The sequence below is a fragment of the Bos mutus genome, chromosome 11 (assembly GCF_027580195.1).
Source record: "Bos mutus isolate GX-2022 chromosome 11, NWIPB_WYAK_1.1, whole genome shotgun sequence".
NCBI classification, from domain to species: Eukaryota; Metazoa; Chordata; class Mammalia; order Artiodactyla; family Bovidae; genus Bos; species Bos mutus.
This window is the reverse complement of record NC_091627.1, coordinates 8,699,972-8,718,483: the sequence shown is the minus strand read 5'-3', so window position 1 is coordinate 8,718,483 and position 18,512 is coordinate 8,699,972. Positions and strand designations below refer to the sequence as shown.

The 18,512-nt window shown below is 53.5% G+C and overlaps 1 protein-coding gene across 4 annotated transcripts in view; it reads left to right on the top strand.

Moving 5' to 3' along the window:
• The window catches only part of LRSAM1 (leucine rich repeat and sterile alpha motif containing 1), a 33,909-nt gene that overhangs the window by 11,985 nt on the left and 3,412 nt on the right, over positions 1–18,512 (top strand). For all 4 annotated transcript variants that reach the window (XM_070378955.1, XM_070378954.1, XM_070378957.1 and 1 more), the window contains 12 exons: positions 2,879–2,908; positions 3,197–3,319; positions 3,680–3,819; positions 4,889–4,933; positions 6,972–7,042; positions 9,559–9,658; positions 10,968–11,055; positions 12,043–12,117; positions 13,901–13,981; positions 15,360–15,455; positions 16,726–16,824; positions 17,273–17,404. In XM_070378955.1, the coding sequence (XP_070235056.1) occupies positions 2,879–2,908; positions 3,197–3,319; positions 3,680–3,819; positions 4,889–4,933; positions 6,972–7,042; positions 9,559–9,658; positions 10,968–11,055; positions 12,043–12,117; positions 13,901–13,981; positions 15,360–15,455; positions 16,726–16,824; positions 17,273–17,404 (1,080 nt within the window). The remainder of the gene's footprint in view (positions 1–2,878; positions 2,909–3,196; positions 3,320–3,679; positions 3,820–4,888; positions 4,934–6,971; positions 7,043–9,558; positions 9,659–10,967; positions 11,056–12,042; positions 12,118–13,900; positions 13,982–15,359; positions 15,456–16,725; positions 16,825–17,272; positions 17,405–18,512) is intronic.

Sequence of the window (18,512 nt, the reverse complement as noted above, 5' to 3'; positions counted from 1 at the left end):
GAATTTACCTCCCTTCAAATGGACACGCGGGGGGTTCTCTGGTGGTCTTGTTGTTTAGTCACTAAGTCATGTCCAGCTCTTTACAACTCCGTGGACTGTAGCCCACCAGGCTCCTCTGCCCATGGGGTTTTTCAGGCAAGAATACTAGAGTGGGTTGCCATTTCCTTCTCCAAGCGATCTTCTTGACCCAAGGATCAAACCCTTGTCTCCTGCTTTGGCAGGCAGATTCTTTCTTTGGTGGCCTCGTGGGTAGGATTTCTGGCCTTCAGTACCAAGACCCAGGTTCCATCCCTGGTTGGGAGCTGAGATCCCAGAAGCTGAGTGACTCAGCCAAGCAGATACGTGTAGAAGTTTTCACAAGGCCTCCTAGGCGGCCTCACTGCACCAACTCACCAGCACCAGCTTCATCCCACTCCTCTCTGTCCCTGAATGTCTGGGGTGTTTGAATAGGGGGTTCCCTCTGCTGGATTCTCTGCGCCCGTTTGCTCCAGTCTCATCCTTCAGTTCCCAGCTGAAACATCACATTTTCTGAGAAGCTTTCCACAACACAGCAGCCTAGGTCAGATCTATGGAAGTTCTTAGAGCGCCCTGTGCATTCCTGGGAGAACCTGTGTTGCTGAACTTGGGTTCAGCTGCTCATGGCTCAAGAATCCAACGCTGAAAGACAAGTGTTGGCTGAAAGGAAGGATAGCTTTACTGGGGAAGCTAGTTATCCTGTGGAGAAGCTGGATGCACGTCCCCAGGAACCAACTTCCCACTGTGGGTCAGGGGGCAAAGGGTTTTTAAAGGGGGGGTTTCAGGGGTGTGGAGGCAGAGGAGGGGGCTGTGTGCGGAGCATCATCTTGAAGTTGGTCGTCCAGCTGCTTGATCAGCACCATCCTGATCGTTTTGGGTACAGTTTATCTGTAACTCCAGAGTCGGTTTGTTCCCATTTCTTTGAGGCCAGTTCTGGGAATTGTGTGAGATGGAGCGGTTTATGTCATGGCTGCAGTCTGGTCATCATGTAGCTCATTTCTTCCACCTGGTGGGGGTTTCAGTATCTGCAAAACAGCTGAGTAATACGACTCAGAACATTATCTGTAGCCTTTGAGGAGGAACTAAAGGTTCTTGCCTTTGTTTAATGGCTAAACAATTATTTTGTCTTGCTTGACTATTTTGCTTCTGTGTTTTCTCATTTCTCTTAAGTTACTTCTTTGGCTAAAATCTCTACAGACAAGAGGCAGGTGGAGGACATTGTGAAGGGGGAGGGGATCTGTCCTGGGAAGGCCCCACAGGGCCCTGCTCCATTACAACCACAGCTCTAATTACATGAAGAATTAAGAAAGGATTTGCTTCCTGTCTCCCTGCTTGATGGAGCTTGAGGAGAGTGGACCCCTGGGTCCCTGGGGGAGACCTAGAGTAGGTCAGGGCTGCAGGAAGCAGCTCAGCAAGGGTTGTCCATAGTAACCAGAGTGCCTCTGACGGTGAGGCCAGACAGAAACCACCTCTGCGCCCCACCCCCTACCCGTATGCTCCTCCACGGGAGCCCACAAATTGAGGCTGGGAGCGGGCACCAACTGTAGCCAGCTAGGCTTCACATCTGATTGTGGTGATGGTCACATGACTGTATGCAGTTGTCAAAACTCAGACCTGTACACTTCTTTAAAAAGATAAATTTTACAGTATATAAATTATACCTTCATTAAAAATATGTTTATATATGGAAACACATACAAACGTATATCTTTTTTCTAAAGGCACAAACTGTAGGTAGGTAGATGCATGGACTTAGGTCTGATAATGATATTTACATGGGAGCAGGGCTAGGGAGGGTGGGAGGGAACAAGGATTAGGCCTGGGAGTAGTCAATGGATACTTTTATATGCCTTGCTTAGTTTTTTACAAGGAGAATATAGTCAGGTATTATCTATATAACTAAAGATAAGCTTAAATTTTACTTCTACCTTAGCATAGGGAAAATCTTATTTCTTTATAGAATGCTGCTTTTATAGCTCCAACACTTGATCCTGATCTCAGAACCAAATAACTAAATAGAAAGGCTGGTTTAAAAAAAAAAGTGTGTGTGCGCGCATGCGTGCGCTGATGTTGGACTACAAAAGTAATTCATGCTCCTTGTTATAAATCTAAACAATACAGAAATATATGGAGTGAGCATCTCCCCTCCCACCCTGCAGTCCCAGCGCCTGGAGGCAGTCGCCGTGAACTGATGAATGGCTCTCCTTCGTGGCTTTTGTCTCAGCCCCTCCAGAGCTGGGAGTTGAGTTTTGGTGGTGGTGCTTTTACAAGGGAGGAATCGCACTGTACAGACAGTGAAATTTGGCAGACACCCTTCTGTAGCTGCACCCACGTTTGCCCCGTCGTTCGACAGCTGTGTAATAATCCACTATGTGGATGAACCGTGACTTAGCAATCGCATGCTGATGGGCATTGGAGTTATTTCCAGTGTTTTCACTCTTTTGAACAATTCTGCAGGAACTTGCACACACACCTTGGTGCATTTGTAGTTGTTTTGGGGGCTGGAGCTGGTAGCTTGCTGTGCTGTGCAGACGTACAAGGGGTCAGACACCCATTTCTTGGTCTCTTTTTTGAAACACCCGTGCCTTCTCTGTGCTGCATCCCCAGAACTTAAGACTTGAAGCTCTTTAAGCCAAGCCCCGCGATTCTCAACCCTGGTGTCCGTCAGAACCATCCAGAACCCTTTATCAAACAGCCAGCCCCTTCATCCCCCACCCCCTACCCAGCCCTCCAAGGCAGTCCCTCTGGATGGACCTGCAAATCTGAGGGCTGTCAGGCTGCCTGGGAATTCTGGGCCAGTGAGAACCCCTGCTGCCCACCTTCTCTTAACCACTATTTTTTTTTTTTTTTTTTTGCCTCCCAGAATAGGTTCTCAGACTATGAGAAGAGGAAGGTAAGAGAATGTCTTTTGTCCTCTGTCACTTTTCTTCTCATTAAACATCTCAACTGTTACATTTGAGGAGACGAGCTCTTCCAGCCTCTAAGTCAGGGGGTGAAGTAACAGTTGCCCCCATGTATATCACCTCCCCATGGTCTCACCCAGCCTTGGTGGGTGGGAGGATGTCCCCACTTTACAGATGAGAAGATTGAGGCTCGGAGAGATTGAGCCCATCCCCTGCAGCTCTCACGTCCTAACCCCCCAGAGCCTGTGCCAGCATCACCAGGGTCTCCGTTCTTGCAGGAACAGAAGATGCTGGAGAAACTTGAGTTCGAACGGCGCCTGGAGCTCGGGCAGCGAGAGCACGCCCAGCTCCTCCAGCAGAGCAACAGCCAGAAAGATGAGATCCTTCAGACGGTCAAGGAGGTTCGTGAGCGGCTAAGTGGGGTCAGGCCTGTCTGCTTCCTCTGCCAGGGGCCTCCTGACTCAGGCTGACTCCTGACTCCGGTCCCTCTGATGTGGGAAGGCAGTGGGGTGACCTCTCTTAGGCCCACCCTCCAGGACACAGGGCTGGGGAGGAGTCATCCATACAGATCACCTAGTCCAGGCTCTTCCCGTGCGTGGACACCCTGAAGCCTAGCAAGGGGAGGACTTGGTCCAAAGTCAACACAGAGCTGGCAAGACAGAGGAAACCTGGTCTCCTCGTCTCAGGCCTGGGCCCCTGGCTGCTCTGCGGTACCTGAAAGGGTCCCAGCAGACCCCAGACCTCTGCTTGTCCTGCCGCAGGAGCAGTCCCGGCTGGAGCAGGGCCTGAGCGAGCACCAGCGCTTCCTGGATGCAGAGCGTCGGCGGCTGCAGGAGCAGCTGAAGCAGACAGAGCAGAACATCTCCAACCGGATCCAGAAGCTCCTGCAGGAGAACCACAGGTCAGGCTCCCATCTCTCCGGTCCCCAGACCCAGAGACCTCCCTTAACATGATGCCCACGTGGGGCTCAATCTCTCCCTCACCGTCTCTGATTCTACCCAAGGTCTTGGTGCTGCATTTGGCACTGACTTTAAGAGAGTCTGGTTTCCCTGATGACTCAGCGGGTAAAGAATCCACCTGCAATGCAGGAGACATGGGAGACGTGGTTTGTTCCCTGGGTTGGGAAGATCCCCTGGAGGAGGAAATGGTAATCTACTCCAGTAGTCTTGCCTGGAGAATCCCATAGTCAGTGGAGCCTGATGGGCTACAGTCCATGGGTTGCAAAAAGTTGGACAAGACTGAGCAACTAACACACTTGAAAGAATCCGATCCAGGGATGACCAGGTTTGCCTCTTGGGGCTGCTACTGATTGGATCTTTGCCTCCCAAGCTTCCCATCTGTAAAGTGAGTGGGTTTAACAAGTTAAAATCACGTCCTGCTCTAATATTTTGGCTTTCCAGTCACATGTCACTCTGAGGTCAGCCATTCGCCTTACAGTGAGATTTGCCTTAATAGATCCTGTCCAAGGCCAGAGCCACAGGGATCAAGCTCCAATGGGAAAAAGCAGGTTGGATAGAGGTCTCAAGAAGCCTGAGAAAGTTTAGCTGGGGGTCTCTTGGGGAAAGATTCCAGAAACAGGCTCTGCCACACCCCCTGCTGCTCCAGCCTTCTGTCCACTGTCCTCCAAGTCCTTCTCCTCCCTCGCCTGCGGTTGAGTGCCAGAGGGAGCCGGGTGGCCTGCCATGCGCAGCGTGCCCACCCCAGGGGCACCCAGGAAACTGCCCTCTGTTGGCTGCTTCTTACATGTGAAGTACTCTATGTCTGTTTTCTTGTTCACACTTTACCAATACTCCATGAAGCTTTAAAAAAATTATTCTTCCCATTTCACAGATGAGGAGCTGGGATTTGGAGTGGTTGAGGAATTGGCCTGAGAACACAGCCCTAAGTGGCCAGTTCCTAAGCCGCCCTCAGCAGTTCTGTTGGAAACGGACCCAACAATGACTGCCGGCTGTTCATGGTTTCCTTCACAGGCAGAAGAAAAGTTCCGAGATTCTGAAGTCTCTGGAAAACGAAAGGTCAGTGTTTTGCTCTAGCACATTCTCGATGACTGCCTGCCTTCCTGTGGGTGAGCAGACCTGGGGAGAGAAGGTCTTGTGATTCTTGAGGACTATGTCAGAAATATTTCCTAGAGTTTTGAGGAGATTCAGGCTTCCCTGGTGGCCCAGATGGTAAAGAATCTGCCTGTAATGCAGGAGACCCACAAGTTCGATCCCTGGGTCAGGAAGATCCCCTAGAGAGGGAACTGGCAACTTCCTTCAGTATTCTTGCCTGGAGACTCCCATGAGCAGAGGAGCCTGAGGGGCTACAGTCCATAGGGTCACAAAGAGTCCGCGCGGCTGGCGACTAACACTTTCACTTTATCATGAGGAGATTCACCCCCTTACAGAGTTTTGAATTAAAAAGAATCGCTGCCTTCAAGTTTGTTAAAACATACCATCCTGAGAAAAGTTCAGACATGAATAAGAATGTATGTATATTAATGTCCAATTGTATTTCTAGTGTAAATAGTTAGAAAAGAAATTTCTGGAAAGAAAAAATTTGTGTACATGAATTATGTACAGAGGAGTAATCTGTAAGCATTAAACGTCTTATAGAAGAATATTCCTTGTTAAGGAAAGCACTATATTGCTAGGTGGAAAAGCGGTACCTACAGTGTATCATTTCTTAAAGACAACCTACTTGTATCTCTGCTCAGAAAGTAGAAGGACCCACCCCGAATGTTTACACTGAACCTCTGAGTGGTGGGAATTGGAGGTGATGAACTTTGTTTCATTCCCTTTGTGTTAAGGTGCCCACTTTAGTCATTAGAAAAGGTGATAGGTGGGGTGGCCTCGCCCCCCACTCGCTGGGGTGTTCGTGTGAGTCCCTCCTGGTCCTCAGGGACCCCAGAGTGTCAGTGCGGACCTGGCTGCTGCGCTTGGGGAGCCCCTCCCATGGGCCCAGCCTTCCTGGCTCCTGGCTGCCTGGGCAGGCCTCCTGCACGGGGGCTCGCGTGGGGTTGCGGCCCCACCAACCTGCCCGCTTCGGCTGGGGGCTGTGGCAGCTGGGGGTGGTCAAGGCCGAGCTGAGCTGTGGCTGGCTGCATCGACTATTCAGCACACTGAGCCGGTGCCCTCTGGGCTGGGCCTGGGCTCCAGGGATGCAACAGGGCTGGTCTTCCCTTGAGCAGCCTGTGGCCTGGGCTGAGTGCTCAGGTGATTCGTGTTGCTTCTGATGAAGTCAGACCCTGCAAGAAATGTAAAGAAGGTTGTCCGCCTCCCAACCACGGCGCCAGTTTGGTGTGTGTGGCGGGGAGGTGGGGAATAGTGTACACACAGGCAACGTGCACACACACACACACACGTGCAATTACTTTTATTATTTTCACTTCACTGACGTATTTCCATGCCAGAAACCTCATTATCTGTAATAACTATAGCTTTATAATTATATCGTAATTTATCGTAATTAGCCCTCTGAACATTCAAGTGGCTGCCAGTGTTTTCTAACTACAAACAATATGACAGTAAACGTCTTCTAGATATACCCTTAGGCACTTGGGTGAACGTTTTAGAAGGAGGTGTTGGAGGAACACTTAGCTGGGTATTGCCAGACTGCCTTCCAAAGCACATTTGACTGTTGACGTCCTCAGCAGTATATGAAGTACCCATTTCTCCACCTTCATTGCCATTGCCAGCGGTTATCTAGTTTTCTTAAGCTCAACCAACCCAACACGTGAAAAGAAAGTTTTACTCTTTTCGTCACTAATGGTATTAAGAATCTTTCCATGTGTTACTTTTTTTTTTTAAGGTCACTTATTTAAGTATCAGTGAATTGGCTGTTTGCATCCTTGGCCTGTTTTTCTAAGGGAATGTTCATCTTTTTATGCCACAAGCTCTTAACTGTAAAAGTTAACAGGGCCCTAGGGGAGGTGCATAATGCCACGGGCATATCAGAGGGCGCATCCAGCTTGGTACATAAGGGAGGACTTCTTGAAGGAGGTGGTGGTCATCTGGTGAGATTTCCTATTGGAAATGTTATATTTGCTCAGCACGTGGATCGCTTCCTTTCTAGAATAAGAATGGAACAGTTGATGTCCATCACGCAGGAGGAGACGGAGAACCTGCGGCGCCGCGAGATTGCCTGTGAGTCCTGGGGTAGGGCGGGGTCCTGGGAGCAGAGGGGACAGCCATCCCATCCCCTGTTGGTCACATTTAGGGGGTGCTGGGGAGTTGCCCCTCAAGACGGTCCATCAAATCCTGTCGTGGAGCATGGGCTCTGGGGTCAGGTTAGACTTGGATTAAAAAATCCTAGCTCAGGCACATAGCCATATGACCTAAGGGACATTACTGATCCCTGACTTTCCCGAGCCTCAGTTTTCATATCTGTAAAATGGGGAAGAAGGTAATAATCTGCCTCGTCAGGTCATTACGAGGGTCCGATAAGATCGTGTTGGCGCAGAGCGAGCATTTCATAAACGATGGCTGTCAGGGCTGCTCGCCTTGAGAGCTGCGGCGGCCCCTCTCGTGGTCCTAGGAGCTCGCCTTCCTGCTGCTCCCCGAGGGGTCCCAGGGTGCTTCACTGTCCACACAAGCGAGGGCAGTGGGTGCCACGCCATTCTTCAGAGCCTGAGCGATAAGATGGGATGTCTGTGCACTCTCAGCCCAGGTTCATCACGTGCCCGGCGGTGGACCGGCACGTCCCGTACACCGTCTCATCCCACTCCTGCCCCGTGAGGTGTCATATTGTTAATTTCCCAATTTGAAGGTCACTGTCGTCCACCAGTTATAGAGAAGCATTGTGTTTGTATTGCCAGATGGATGTTTATCAAATAGCTGATTGGAAATAGGCTTAGTGTTAGGGGGCTTTTGTTTTCACCTTTTCAAACTTCCCTATTACTTAGCTTAAAAAAAAAAAAAGCGTGTATTGTTTTTATAACTGAAAAAGGTCAACAAAAGTAATGAAAAGGCAGTAACCTAGAGTGGTGGAGGGCATGTGGTGTCAGGCTGTCCCGTGTGCTGCCAGAGGGAGTATGAATTGGCTGGATCTTTCTGGAGGGCAGAAAGGGTAACTCGTGTGTATATTATTCATGACCTTAAACCTGTGCACTTCTAAGAGTTATTCTAGGAAATGATCAAATAGTGAGATGTGCCCAAAGATGTCTGAGCAGGGAGATTTGTAGAAGTACCATTTGATAATCACAAGAAGACTTTGGATGCAATGAAACGGAGGATTATCTTAAAACTTCGGTCATCCACGGGCTTCCCTTGTGGCTCAGCTGGTAAAGAATCCACCTGCAATGCGGGAGACCTGGGTTCGATCCCTAGGTTCGAATGATCCCCTGGAGAAAGGAAAGGCTACACACTCCAGCATTCTGGCCTGGAGAATTCCAGGGACTGTATAGTCCATGGGGTCACAAAAATGTTGGACACGACTCAGCAACTTTCACTTTCACTTTTCGGTCATCCATGCACCATAGCGCTCCGTAGCTATTAACACAGCTGTGTTGATATAGGGATGCATTCATGAAAGGTGAGAAAGGAGGTGTATTTAATGTGATAAGCATTTTAATTTTCTTGTGTTATGGTGAAATATACAAAGCATAAAACTTCCCATTGTAACCACTTGTAAATGAATAGTTCTGTGGCATTCATAGCTCTGGTGGCGCATTATTCACCATCACCACCATCAGAACCTTTTCATCATCCCAAGGTGAAACTGTACGCCTACTAAATAGGGACTCCCCATCCCGCCCTTCCCCAGACCCCGTAGAATCACCACTCCACTTTCAGTCTGCTTTCTGTCTCTCTGAATTTGGCTGCTCTCGGCCATGTGCAAGTGGAATCATACAGCATGTGTCTTTTCGTGATTAGTTTCTTTCACATAACGTCCTCAGAGTTCATCCATGTCGTAGCTTATGTCAGAATTTCCTTCATTTTTAAGACTGAAACATTACAATGTATGGATAGAGCACATTAAAAAAAATGATATTTATGGCCGTGCTGGGTCTTCGTTGCTGCAAGGGTGTCCTTCTAGCTGTGGCAAGCGAGGGCTGCTCTCGGGTAGCGGCGCACGGGCTTCTCACTGCGGTGGCCTCTCGTTGCCGAGCACGGGCTCTAGGTGTTGCGGGCTCGGTAACCGTGGCACACGGGCGTAGTTGCTGATGACGTGTGGCGTCCTCCTGGACCAGAGATCGAACCCGTGTCCCCTGCGTTGGCAGGAGCATTCTTTCCACTGGCCCGCCGGGGAAGTCCCTGGACCGCGTTTTGCTTTTTCATTCATCCATCAATGGGCGCTTGGGCTGTGTCTACCTTTTTTCGCCTGTTGTGATCAATGTTGCTATGAACATGGGTATACAAATATTCAGGTCCCTGCTTTTAATTCTTTCATTAAAATTTTTTTAAATCCATTAATATACATTAAAAATTGACCAGAAGATATATCAATATTTCTGGGTGACAAGACTGTAGAAGACTGTGTGTGTTCAGTCTCTTACAACTCATCAGCCTTTTAAGCTGAAATTACTTCTATAATTAAAAAAAAAGATTTTTTTTCCAAGGGTGACTGTCAGGTGGGTGACCAGCTGACCCCATAGGCCACCAGGAGCGGCCGCTCAGCCCTGCCCCTCCCTGCGCCCCCCACCCCCAACGTGTTTCTTCAGCCGCCATGCAGCAGATGCTGACTGAAAGCTGTAAGAGCCGGCTCATCCAGATGGCCTACGAGTCTCAGAGGCAGAACTTGGTCCAGCAGGCCTGTTCCAGGTAAGATAAAGAAGGGGCTTCCCTAATGAGGAAGTTGGGGGAGCTGGTTCAGAGCTGTGGAGTGAGCGTTGGCAGGAATCCCCTGCCATGCGTGGGCCACCCCACCCCGGGCCAGGTCCTCAGCAGTAAGTGACTGCTGGTCTTTGTGGCTTTTCTCGCTGGACCCTCAGGAAGCACCACCAGCCAGTGGCAGAGCTTGCGGTTTGACCCAGGCAGTGCACTCTTAACTGTGCGACTCAGTCTCCCAGGTCACAGGTCAGGAGCGGGGTGCACTCGAGGCTATGGTGAGCGGGTTGTCTCACGCTGACAGCCACTCTGGGCCTGGCCCTCCAAGTTCACCCCAGCACCGTGTTTGTGTCTGGAGGAGCCGCAGTGCCCAGCAGGTGAGCAGAGTGCCTTCGAGGCTCAGGAGCCCCAGACAGGGACAGGCCAGCATCTCTGACCGCTCTTATGTCTCTCCTCCCACTGGGCACCTGGAGCGTGCCAGCCTTCCCCGCGTTCCTGCAGAGGCAGGGGTTCTCCTGCCTTCTAGGTGATGTGACTTTGCTTTTAGGAGCACTGTCTGTTTTCCCCGAGTGTTTGGGCACTCGGGGCAGACAGATGTGGATTCATATCCCGCTTCTATTTCTTAACTGTGATGTCTTGGGCAAGTTATTTTCCCTCTCTCAGCCTTGATTTTCTTATCACTAAAATGGGGATAAATGACAGTATCTCTTTCTAGAGTTACTGGAGGACTTGATGGACCTTGGTGATCATAATGTCGGCACATGAGGGTGCAATAGATAGCAGCTGTCGTCATGACACAAACTCGAAACCAAGACTGTCCCTACATAATGGACATACTAAAGTGGCAGGCTTTGGGTTTTGTGCCATTAGAGTTGTTCTAGGGGGATGAGAGCAGGTCCACGGCCAGGCTGAGAAACACGGGGGTGGAGGGTGAGATGTTAGTGCTGGGAAGGACAGCTTTCTCTCAGCTTGCGGGGTTAACCTGAGAGGTCGTGAGCTCCCCGTTGGTGGAGGGTGGGTGGGCAGAGCCAGGCCACCACTTCAGGGGGGTGTCGCAGAGAGGATTCCCAGAGATCACCTCCCCAGCTCCAGAGACAAAGACTCTGCCACCGCCCTGCCAGGGCCGTGGGATTCAGACAAAACTCCCATGTCCACCCAGCCCAGGACATGGCCCCCAGTGGGTGCTCCATAAGCCTTGTTGAGTGAATAAATGGTTTATCTCCATCTCCTCCAAGGTGCCTGGCACACAGTATGTGCTCAGGAAATGTTCAGAGGGTGAGTGAATTTGCTGTCTTTCTGGCAGCATGGCTGACATGGATGAGCGGTTCCAGCAGATTCTGTCATGGCAACAGATGGATCAGAACAAAGCCATCAGCCAGATCCTGCAGGAGGTGAGCCCTTGCCCAGGGCATGGGGCGGGGGCACAGGAAGGGCGCAGGGAGCCGAGAGCTGGGCGGCTCAACTCCACGTGGAGGCGCTGTTCTGAAGAGCGTAAGAACCAAGATGCTCAGAGAGTAGAAATGCACAGACCGTCAGGATGAGGGGCAGGGAGAGGGCTCTCTGGGTGGTGGTTTCCGCTCACTGAAGTCAGGAGAGGTGTCCTTCCCGGGCACCCCCTCCCCGTGCTGTATGGGGCTCCGTCCTGAGGATCTGGTGGCAGTGCCCACCCCCACCCCCCCTGCAGAGTCGGAACGAGCCCCTGACTTATCCCTTCCAGTCCCGCCGCCCTGTATCTGCTCTCCCTTGGGCTTAGTGGGCGCACAGCAGGTGCTACTGTGTGGACCAGCCCAGGAAGGACCCCTCCTGACTTCCTCCCTCCTCTGTCCAAATTGTTCAGCCGCAGGTTTTCCCATGGACCCTGTCAGGGTTCCCCCACCCTCTCATCTCCTCTCCTTTCTCCCTCTGTGACGTCATCCTCCCATCACGGGCCCATCACTCCCTTTCCTTCCTTCCCAACTCTGATCTCTCTCTCCTTCCCCCCACGATGCTGTGGACTTAGTCCTGCAAGATTGTCTGAGGAAAAGGCTGTATTTCTCAGAGAGGATGTCAGGCCTTGGGGTTAAGATGAGGCTCTGAGCTGGACAGACTTGCGTGCTAGTGCCAGCCAGTTCACTTTCCCAAACCTCACTTTCCTCATCTGTGAAATGGGGCAGTGAAGGCGCCTCCCCCGACCCCCATCATCGGTCGTTCCACATGCACCACGGGGAGAGCCACGAGCACATGGCCGACAGGTAGTAAGTGCTTAATAAGTATTATTTTAAAAAACATTAAGCAAGTGAGCTGAAAAGTTGTTGTCTAAGAAGGAAAAGGCGTAGGTTAGGGTATCTTTGAGGCAGGTTGTATTTGGGCCCCCTGAGCGGCCATGCTGTCTGTCACAGAGCGCCATGCAGAAGGCAGCCTTCGAGGCTCTCCAGGTGAAGAAGGACCTGATGCATCGGCAGATCCGGAAGCAGGTGAGCGCGGCCCTGCCCCCCAGGCCCGCCCTGTGGGCATTCAGAGGCCGCAGTTAAGGTCTGAGTCCTGGCTCCTCCAGGCCAGGCCGGCAGGAGGTCTCCCCAGCACGGGGCGTCACCTACTCGGGGTGTCTGGAGGTGCCTGAGACAGCACTGTGGGTGCTGGCTGGTGGGACCTGTGCCCACCACTTGTCACGATGCCCAGAGCTGAGGGAGGGAGGCCCTGACCGCTGGGCAGCCCCACGCTGACCAACCCCAGGCAGGACCTCTCAGCCGGCTCGAACCGCAGTCTCCTGTGGCCCGGATGGAGGAGCTGGGACAGGTGACGCCCCACCTGGGTGGGCGGAGCCCTGAGGAGGGGACGTGCTCTCGCGTGGCCTCCGCTGCTGACCCCCGGGTGACCTTGGGTGAGCCGTTGCCCAGCGGGGCTGTGTCTGGCTCACTACTCTTCCCTGGGCAGGTGGCAGGGTGGCTGGAGACAAGCGAGCTTTCAGGCTACAGGACGCACATCACGTCGTATTCAGCACACTTTCAATTTCACATTTTGCATGGTTTTTTTTTCTTCTTCTTCTTTTTCTTTTCTTTTTTGGCCAAAACCAACTTACCTTTTTATTTCTCCTTTAATTTCAACCCTACATTGCCGGACATGAATCTCATTCCTCTGACCAGGGGTTGGTGGGGTCATAAGGGCAAAGGTCACAGGTCAAAGGCACAGAGTAGAGAAGTCACTGGCTGGGGGGGTCTGACCCCCAGGACTAAAAGCCCCCACTCACACCCTGGAGGTATGTGATGATCCCCTAGATGTTCTCACTATGGGTGGTTCTGACTCACCAAGCCAACTGTTCCTCTGGAGACCACAAGCAGGGACAACCTCAAGGAAAAGGCACACTCATTTACCCGCTGTGTGTCCTTGGGCAAGTTACTTAATATCTCTGAGCCTCGGTTTCCTTGTCTGTGAAATGGAGGTAGTAATACCTCCAACAGCAAGGAGAAGCGATGGCAAAGACGCGTAAAATGTGCCCAGCACAGTCCTAGCGTGTGCCGTCTCTATAAATGTCGCCAACTATATTACTGTCTGGAGAAGGCAATGGCACCCCACTCCACTACTCTTGCCTGGAAAATCCATGGATGGAGGAGCCTGGTAGGCTGTAGTCCATGGGGTCGCTAAGAGTCAGACACGACTGAGCGACTTCACTTTCACTTTTTACTTTCATGCATTGAAGAAGGAAATGGCAACCCACTCCAGTATTCTTGCCTGGAGAATCCCAGGGACAGAGGAGCCTAATGGGCTGCTGTCTATGGGGTCACACAGAGTCGGACACGACTGAAGCGACTTAGCAGCAGCAGCAGCATATTACTGTTACTGTAATCCAGTTCCTTCCGTTCCCCTCCGCTCGCCTCTGTGTACAGCTGTCTAGAGGAAGCAAGAGAATTGGACTGGCAAGAGGCTCTGAGAATTCCGTGTCTGTTCTTCACTCTGGCCCGCACCTTGAAGGAAGCCCCTTCGTCCCACACACCCTGATGGGCACCCTCTCTGGGCCGGCCCTGTGCCTGGCTTTTGATCAGCAGTTCTGGCTGGGATAAGCACTCAGGCCCGTGAGATAATGAATTCTGTTTAAAGCCCCGCTGATAAGGTTTACCAGGTTCTCAGTCCCCTTTATTCCAGAGCCTCCCCCGCCCCCCCAGAAAGGATTCTTAGGTCCGCTTGGCCATCCAGGAGCAGCAGTGCAGGACTGAACCGTGTTAACGTGAATTAAAAACCCCTGTCTCATCTTCTGTTTAGATTAAGTTAATAGAAACTGAGTTATTGCAGTTGACACAGCTGGAGTTAAAGAGGAAATCCCTGGACACAGAGGCACTGCAGGTACGTTTAGGGCTCCCTGGCCTGCCCTGTCCCCCCACTACACCCCCACTGACGAGACCTCCCGCTGGTGCCCCACCCCTCTCAGCTGCCCTCCCGCAGACAAGGCGGTGATGCCTCGACCCCAGAAGGCTCGTGTGGGCCCAGCGCAGGCCCAGGTTAGGGGTGGGTCAGCCTGTTGCTAGGCAGGAAGGTCAGAGGAAGGAGGGTTTCATTGCCAAGGCTCACCAGGCTGCATCTCCATCTCCGTGTTGTCTATGTTTTGGAGCTGGGTCGCTACTGAACTCCCTACCTCTCTCAAGCCATGCTTCTGGGCCACTGGTTCTCACAGCTAACACCCCCGAGGGGACAGCATTCTTGGTGTCCCCAGGATGTCTGGAGGAGAGGGCCCATGTCACTCCCTGCAGGCAGCTCCTCTGATCTCTGGCCCTTACTGTGTGCCCTGGGCCGGGAGGGGAAGAGGGGCAGAGGGGCGGCCCTTTCCCTGTTCTGTGTCTCAATCTCTCTACACGTTCACAAGAGGGGCTGGGTCCATGGTGTGAGAGGGCATGTGCCCCATGCCCGGCTTTTGAGCAGAGCCTTCTGTCTGTCCCTGTCCCTGTGTCTGTCCTCAGCAGACACGTTTTTGTTTATCCCATGGACTTCTTAATGCGGAAGAGAGCTAGGGTCTGGAGTCCTGCTCACAGGTCTGCCACTGTGTGACCTTAGGTAGGTTGCTTCCCCTCCCCAGGCCTCCAGGCTGCCCCTGCATAAAATAGAAGGAGTCTTCTAGACCCAGCCTGTGTCATGGGGCCATCAAAGATCAGTGGGACAGACCTCAGCCATGCAGAGGTTAGGGGCTCTCAACCCCCAACATAACCACTGTGCTTGGTGGGTTCCTATCTCCTGCCTGTTGGAGCTGTGGGGCTCCCATTTTTGGGGTCTCCATGCGATTTTCCAAGAGGAAGAGAGGAGTGGAGCGCGGACACAGACGGGCTCTCTGGAGTGTGCCCGTTCCTCCATGCTGGCTGGCGTGGGCCCCTCACCCCTCTTGCCCTTTGCTTCTGCCCAGGCGCTCTGTAGTCAGTCAGCCCGAAGTTGAGGTCCCTGCCGCTTGTCATTTCCTTTGTTTGGTGTTTTGCATCACTGCACTGTCATTGGTCACTAGATCCCATGCCCGGCCTTACCCGCCGGGGAAGGGAGGTACAGGCTGGGAGAAGGGCACCTCCACTCTCTCCCCTGTCCTCAGCCGGAGATCAGGGACAGAGCCTTGATGGGAGTCAGGCCCACCGTGGCCCCCAACTGAGAACCAGTTGAGGGGGTGTCCTGCCGCCGCGCTGTGGGGACCTCGGGGGCCGGGGTGCCGTGAGCTCCCAGCACTGGCCATGGTCTTGTGTCGCAGGAGATGATCTCAGAGCAGCGCTGGGCCCTGAGCTCGCTGCTCCAGCAGCTGCTCAAGGAGAAGACGCAGCGAGAAGAGGAGCTCCGGGAGATCCTGGTACGTGTGTGGCGTCCACGTCGTGCGCGGGGTTGCTTTCTCTCTGTACTCGCGCTGTTCTTAGACCCACGTCATGCGCCGGGTTCCTTTCCCTCCAAGCCCACTGTTAGAAATGTTTCGTTATCCTAGACATCCCCTGAGCTCCACTGTGGGCCGGGCCCTGTGCCAGGCACAGACAACAGCCAGGCCAGTCTCTTCCTGAGCCCCGCACGAGCCCAGGGGGTACGTTTGTGCCATTTGGTACAGACCACGTTAACATGTGCTGTGCACGGCCAGCCTTGTCGTGGCCAGGCTCCCGCCCACAAGGGACCTTGGGGACTCGCTGTCCACCACAGCAGAACGTGACCATCAGGGTCACAGGCTCCCAAAGAGAGGTGTGTCCACAGTCCAGAGAGGGCCAGGCCAGAAAAGGAGAGTCACTTAGCTAGGTCCAAGAGGGGCCGCCCAGGGAGCTAGGGGATGCCCGGGTTGCAGTCCCACGGCCCAGCATGCAGCCGCGGTCCTGGCTGGGCGGCTTGGTGGCTCAGCACAGGCTCCAAGCTGGGTCTGAACCTGGCTCTGACTCGGGACGGCCCTTGGCTCTTGGGTCGGCTGCTAATCACTCTGCTAGTCGCTCAGTCTCCTCACCTGTGACGTCGAGACTGCTTCACAGAGTTGTGAGAACTGAGTAAAAGGGCATCTCCCAGCGCACAGCAGACTGGCACCGAGTGCCCTGCTGCTGGTGTCACGAGTTTACTCCTCCGTCCCCAGCACCTAGAATAGTGCCCGGCCCAGAGCAACACTTGCGTTGTTTGTTGAGTGACGGGGTGGAGGAATCCGTGTGAATAGCTAACTTCCTTGCGCACCTGTCTCTGTGCCCAGGTCCTGTGTGGACACACCTCTCTCCTGTTCTCAATGCTCCGGCTTTGTGGGTGAAGGTGGGCGAAGTGCCCTCTGGAAGCTGAGTTACCCTAGCATCCCAGTTCTCCCCCTGCTGGCACCCAGAGTACGCGCCGAGCCTCCGGGGGGAGACGGCTGCCTACGGCTTTGTTTTTGCCACAGGGAGATGGGAAGGTGTCTCCCCTCCAAGTCATGACGCCCGGGGCGGCGGGGGGCAGGGGCGCCAGGTGTCAGCCGCCCAGGTTCCTGCAGATGAAACAGTGAGACTTAGTGGAGGGGGATGTTCTTGGTAAAACACCAAGTCCGTCCATATGCCGTTCACAGCCACCCGTGCCATCAGCGTTTCTATTCACTGACTCGTAACTAACAGTGTCTGCTTCCTTCTTGGCAGACGGAGTTAGAAGCCCAAAGCGAAACCAAGCAGGAGAATTACTGGCTGATTCAGTATCAGCGGCTCTTGAACCAGAAACCCTTGTCCTTGAAGCTGCAGGTGAGAGTTGCGGGCACGCCCACCCCGCGGGAGCCCTGGGCCCCCGCAGCGCCAGCTCGCTGATCTGTCTGGTGGAATTCCCTTCCCATCTCTGGGGACCGGTGCACCAGGGCCTGTGCTCGGCCTGGGCGGGCACAGAAATGGGGGGCGGGCATTGGTTCTGGTGGCGGGAAGACAGTTCCTGCCGGGTGGAGCCCGCTGTGCACTCACCTCGATGCGCACTTACGTTGCTGGCTTTGTCAGGTTTACTGCGTGGCGGTGAACTAACTGCGTCATGCCTCTGTCTCTCTGCCCTTACTTAGCCGTCTTGGTAGGAAGAGTCCCAAGAATACATTTTACCTCTTGCGTTACGTGTATCTGAACTCTTCGTGTGCTGTTGTAAGTCACAGCCTCGTGGTTTTTCCCCGTCCGTGGTACACTGGGCTTCCCCGACGGGTGTGTCTTGCAGGAAGAAGGCTTGGAGCGCCCGCTGGTGGCCCTCCTGGTGGAGCTGTCGGCCGAGCACTACCTGCCTATCTTCGCCCACCACCGCCTCTCACTAGCCATGCTGAGCCGGATGGGCCCTGCGGACTTGGCCAAGGTGGACCGCGGCGGCCCCCCGAGGGAGGTTAGGGAGGCGGGCAGGGCCCTGACCCGATGGCCAAGGGGGGACTTGCCCTTCACGCAGTTCTTGGCAAGGCTTGCCGTCTGGAGATGTCTTGGGGCCGCCTTGCTCCCAGCGGGCCAGGACACCTGCCCTGTCTTCCCCCAGTCACCTGGCTGCAAAAGCCAGAGCTGCAGGTGCTGCGGACCCCAGATTGTCCCCTCCGCCAGCCCCTTTCAGGTGGGATCTTCACATCATAGGCTGGGCAGGTCCTTGCAGGTCATCTGGACCGTCCTTTCCCCACATCCTGGGTTGACAGTTGTATCGGCAGCACTGCCTGCGCCTGGTACAACCTGTGTGAATTCATTTACTCTTCAGAAGAGACAAATGCTGACTCTGGGGATACTTAACAGTGCTTGACACTGTTAAGCATGTTTTACATATAATCGTGTTTTAGATAAACATCTAAGCGTGTTTTACATATACATTCATCGAATCCTCATAATAACCTGGGCTTCCCAGGTAGCACAGTGATAAAGAATCTGCCTGCCAGTGCAGGAGACACAAGAATGTGGGTTCAATCCCTGGGTCAGGAAGATCCCTTGGAGAAGGAAATGGCAACCCACTTCAGCATTCTTGCCTGGAGAATCCATGGACGGAGGAGCCCAGCCGGCTGCGGTCCATGGACTCAGAGTCGGACACGACTGAGCACACACACGATAACCTGGGCAGGCAGATACAGTCATGGTCATTTTTCAGGTGAAGACACGGAGACACAGCAAGGTAGCAGTTTGCCTGAGGTCACATGGCGGAGCCATGTCCAGCCCAGGCGGCTGGTCTGGTGCGGGGGCCGTGCTGTCGCCACTCTGCTGAACTGCCTGGTCCCTTGACAGAGGCAGACACAGACCCCGGGGCTCAGAAGGACCATGTGGGCCGTGTTGCCCACGTTCAGGAGCACTTGCTCTGGAGGCTGAGGGACTGAGCGTCTCGTGCGGCTACTTTGCAGCTGTTCGGCCTCGGTGTGAACCACCTGACTGTGTGAACCGACAGCCCACCGTTGTAGGCCCAGCCCCTGCACTTGCTGGACAAGGGCTGCCAGTGCTGG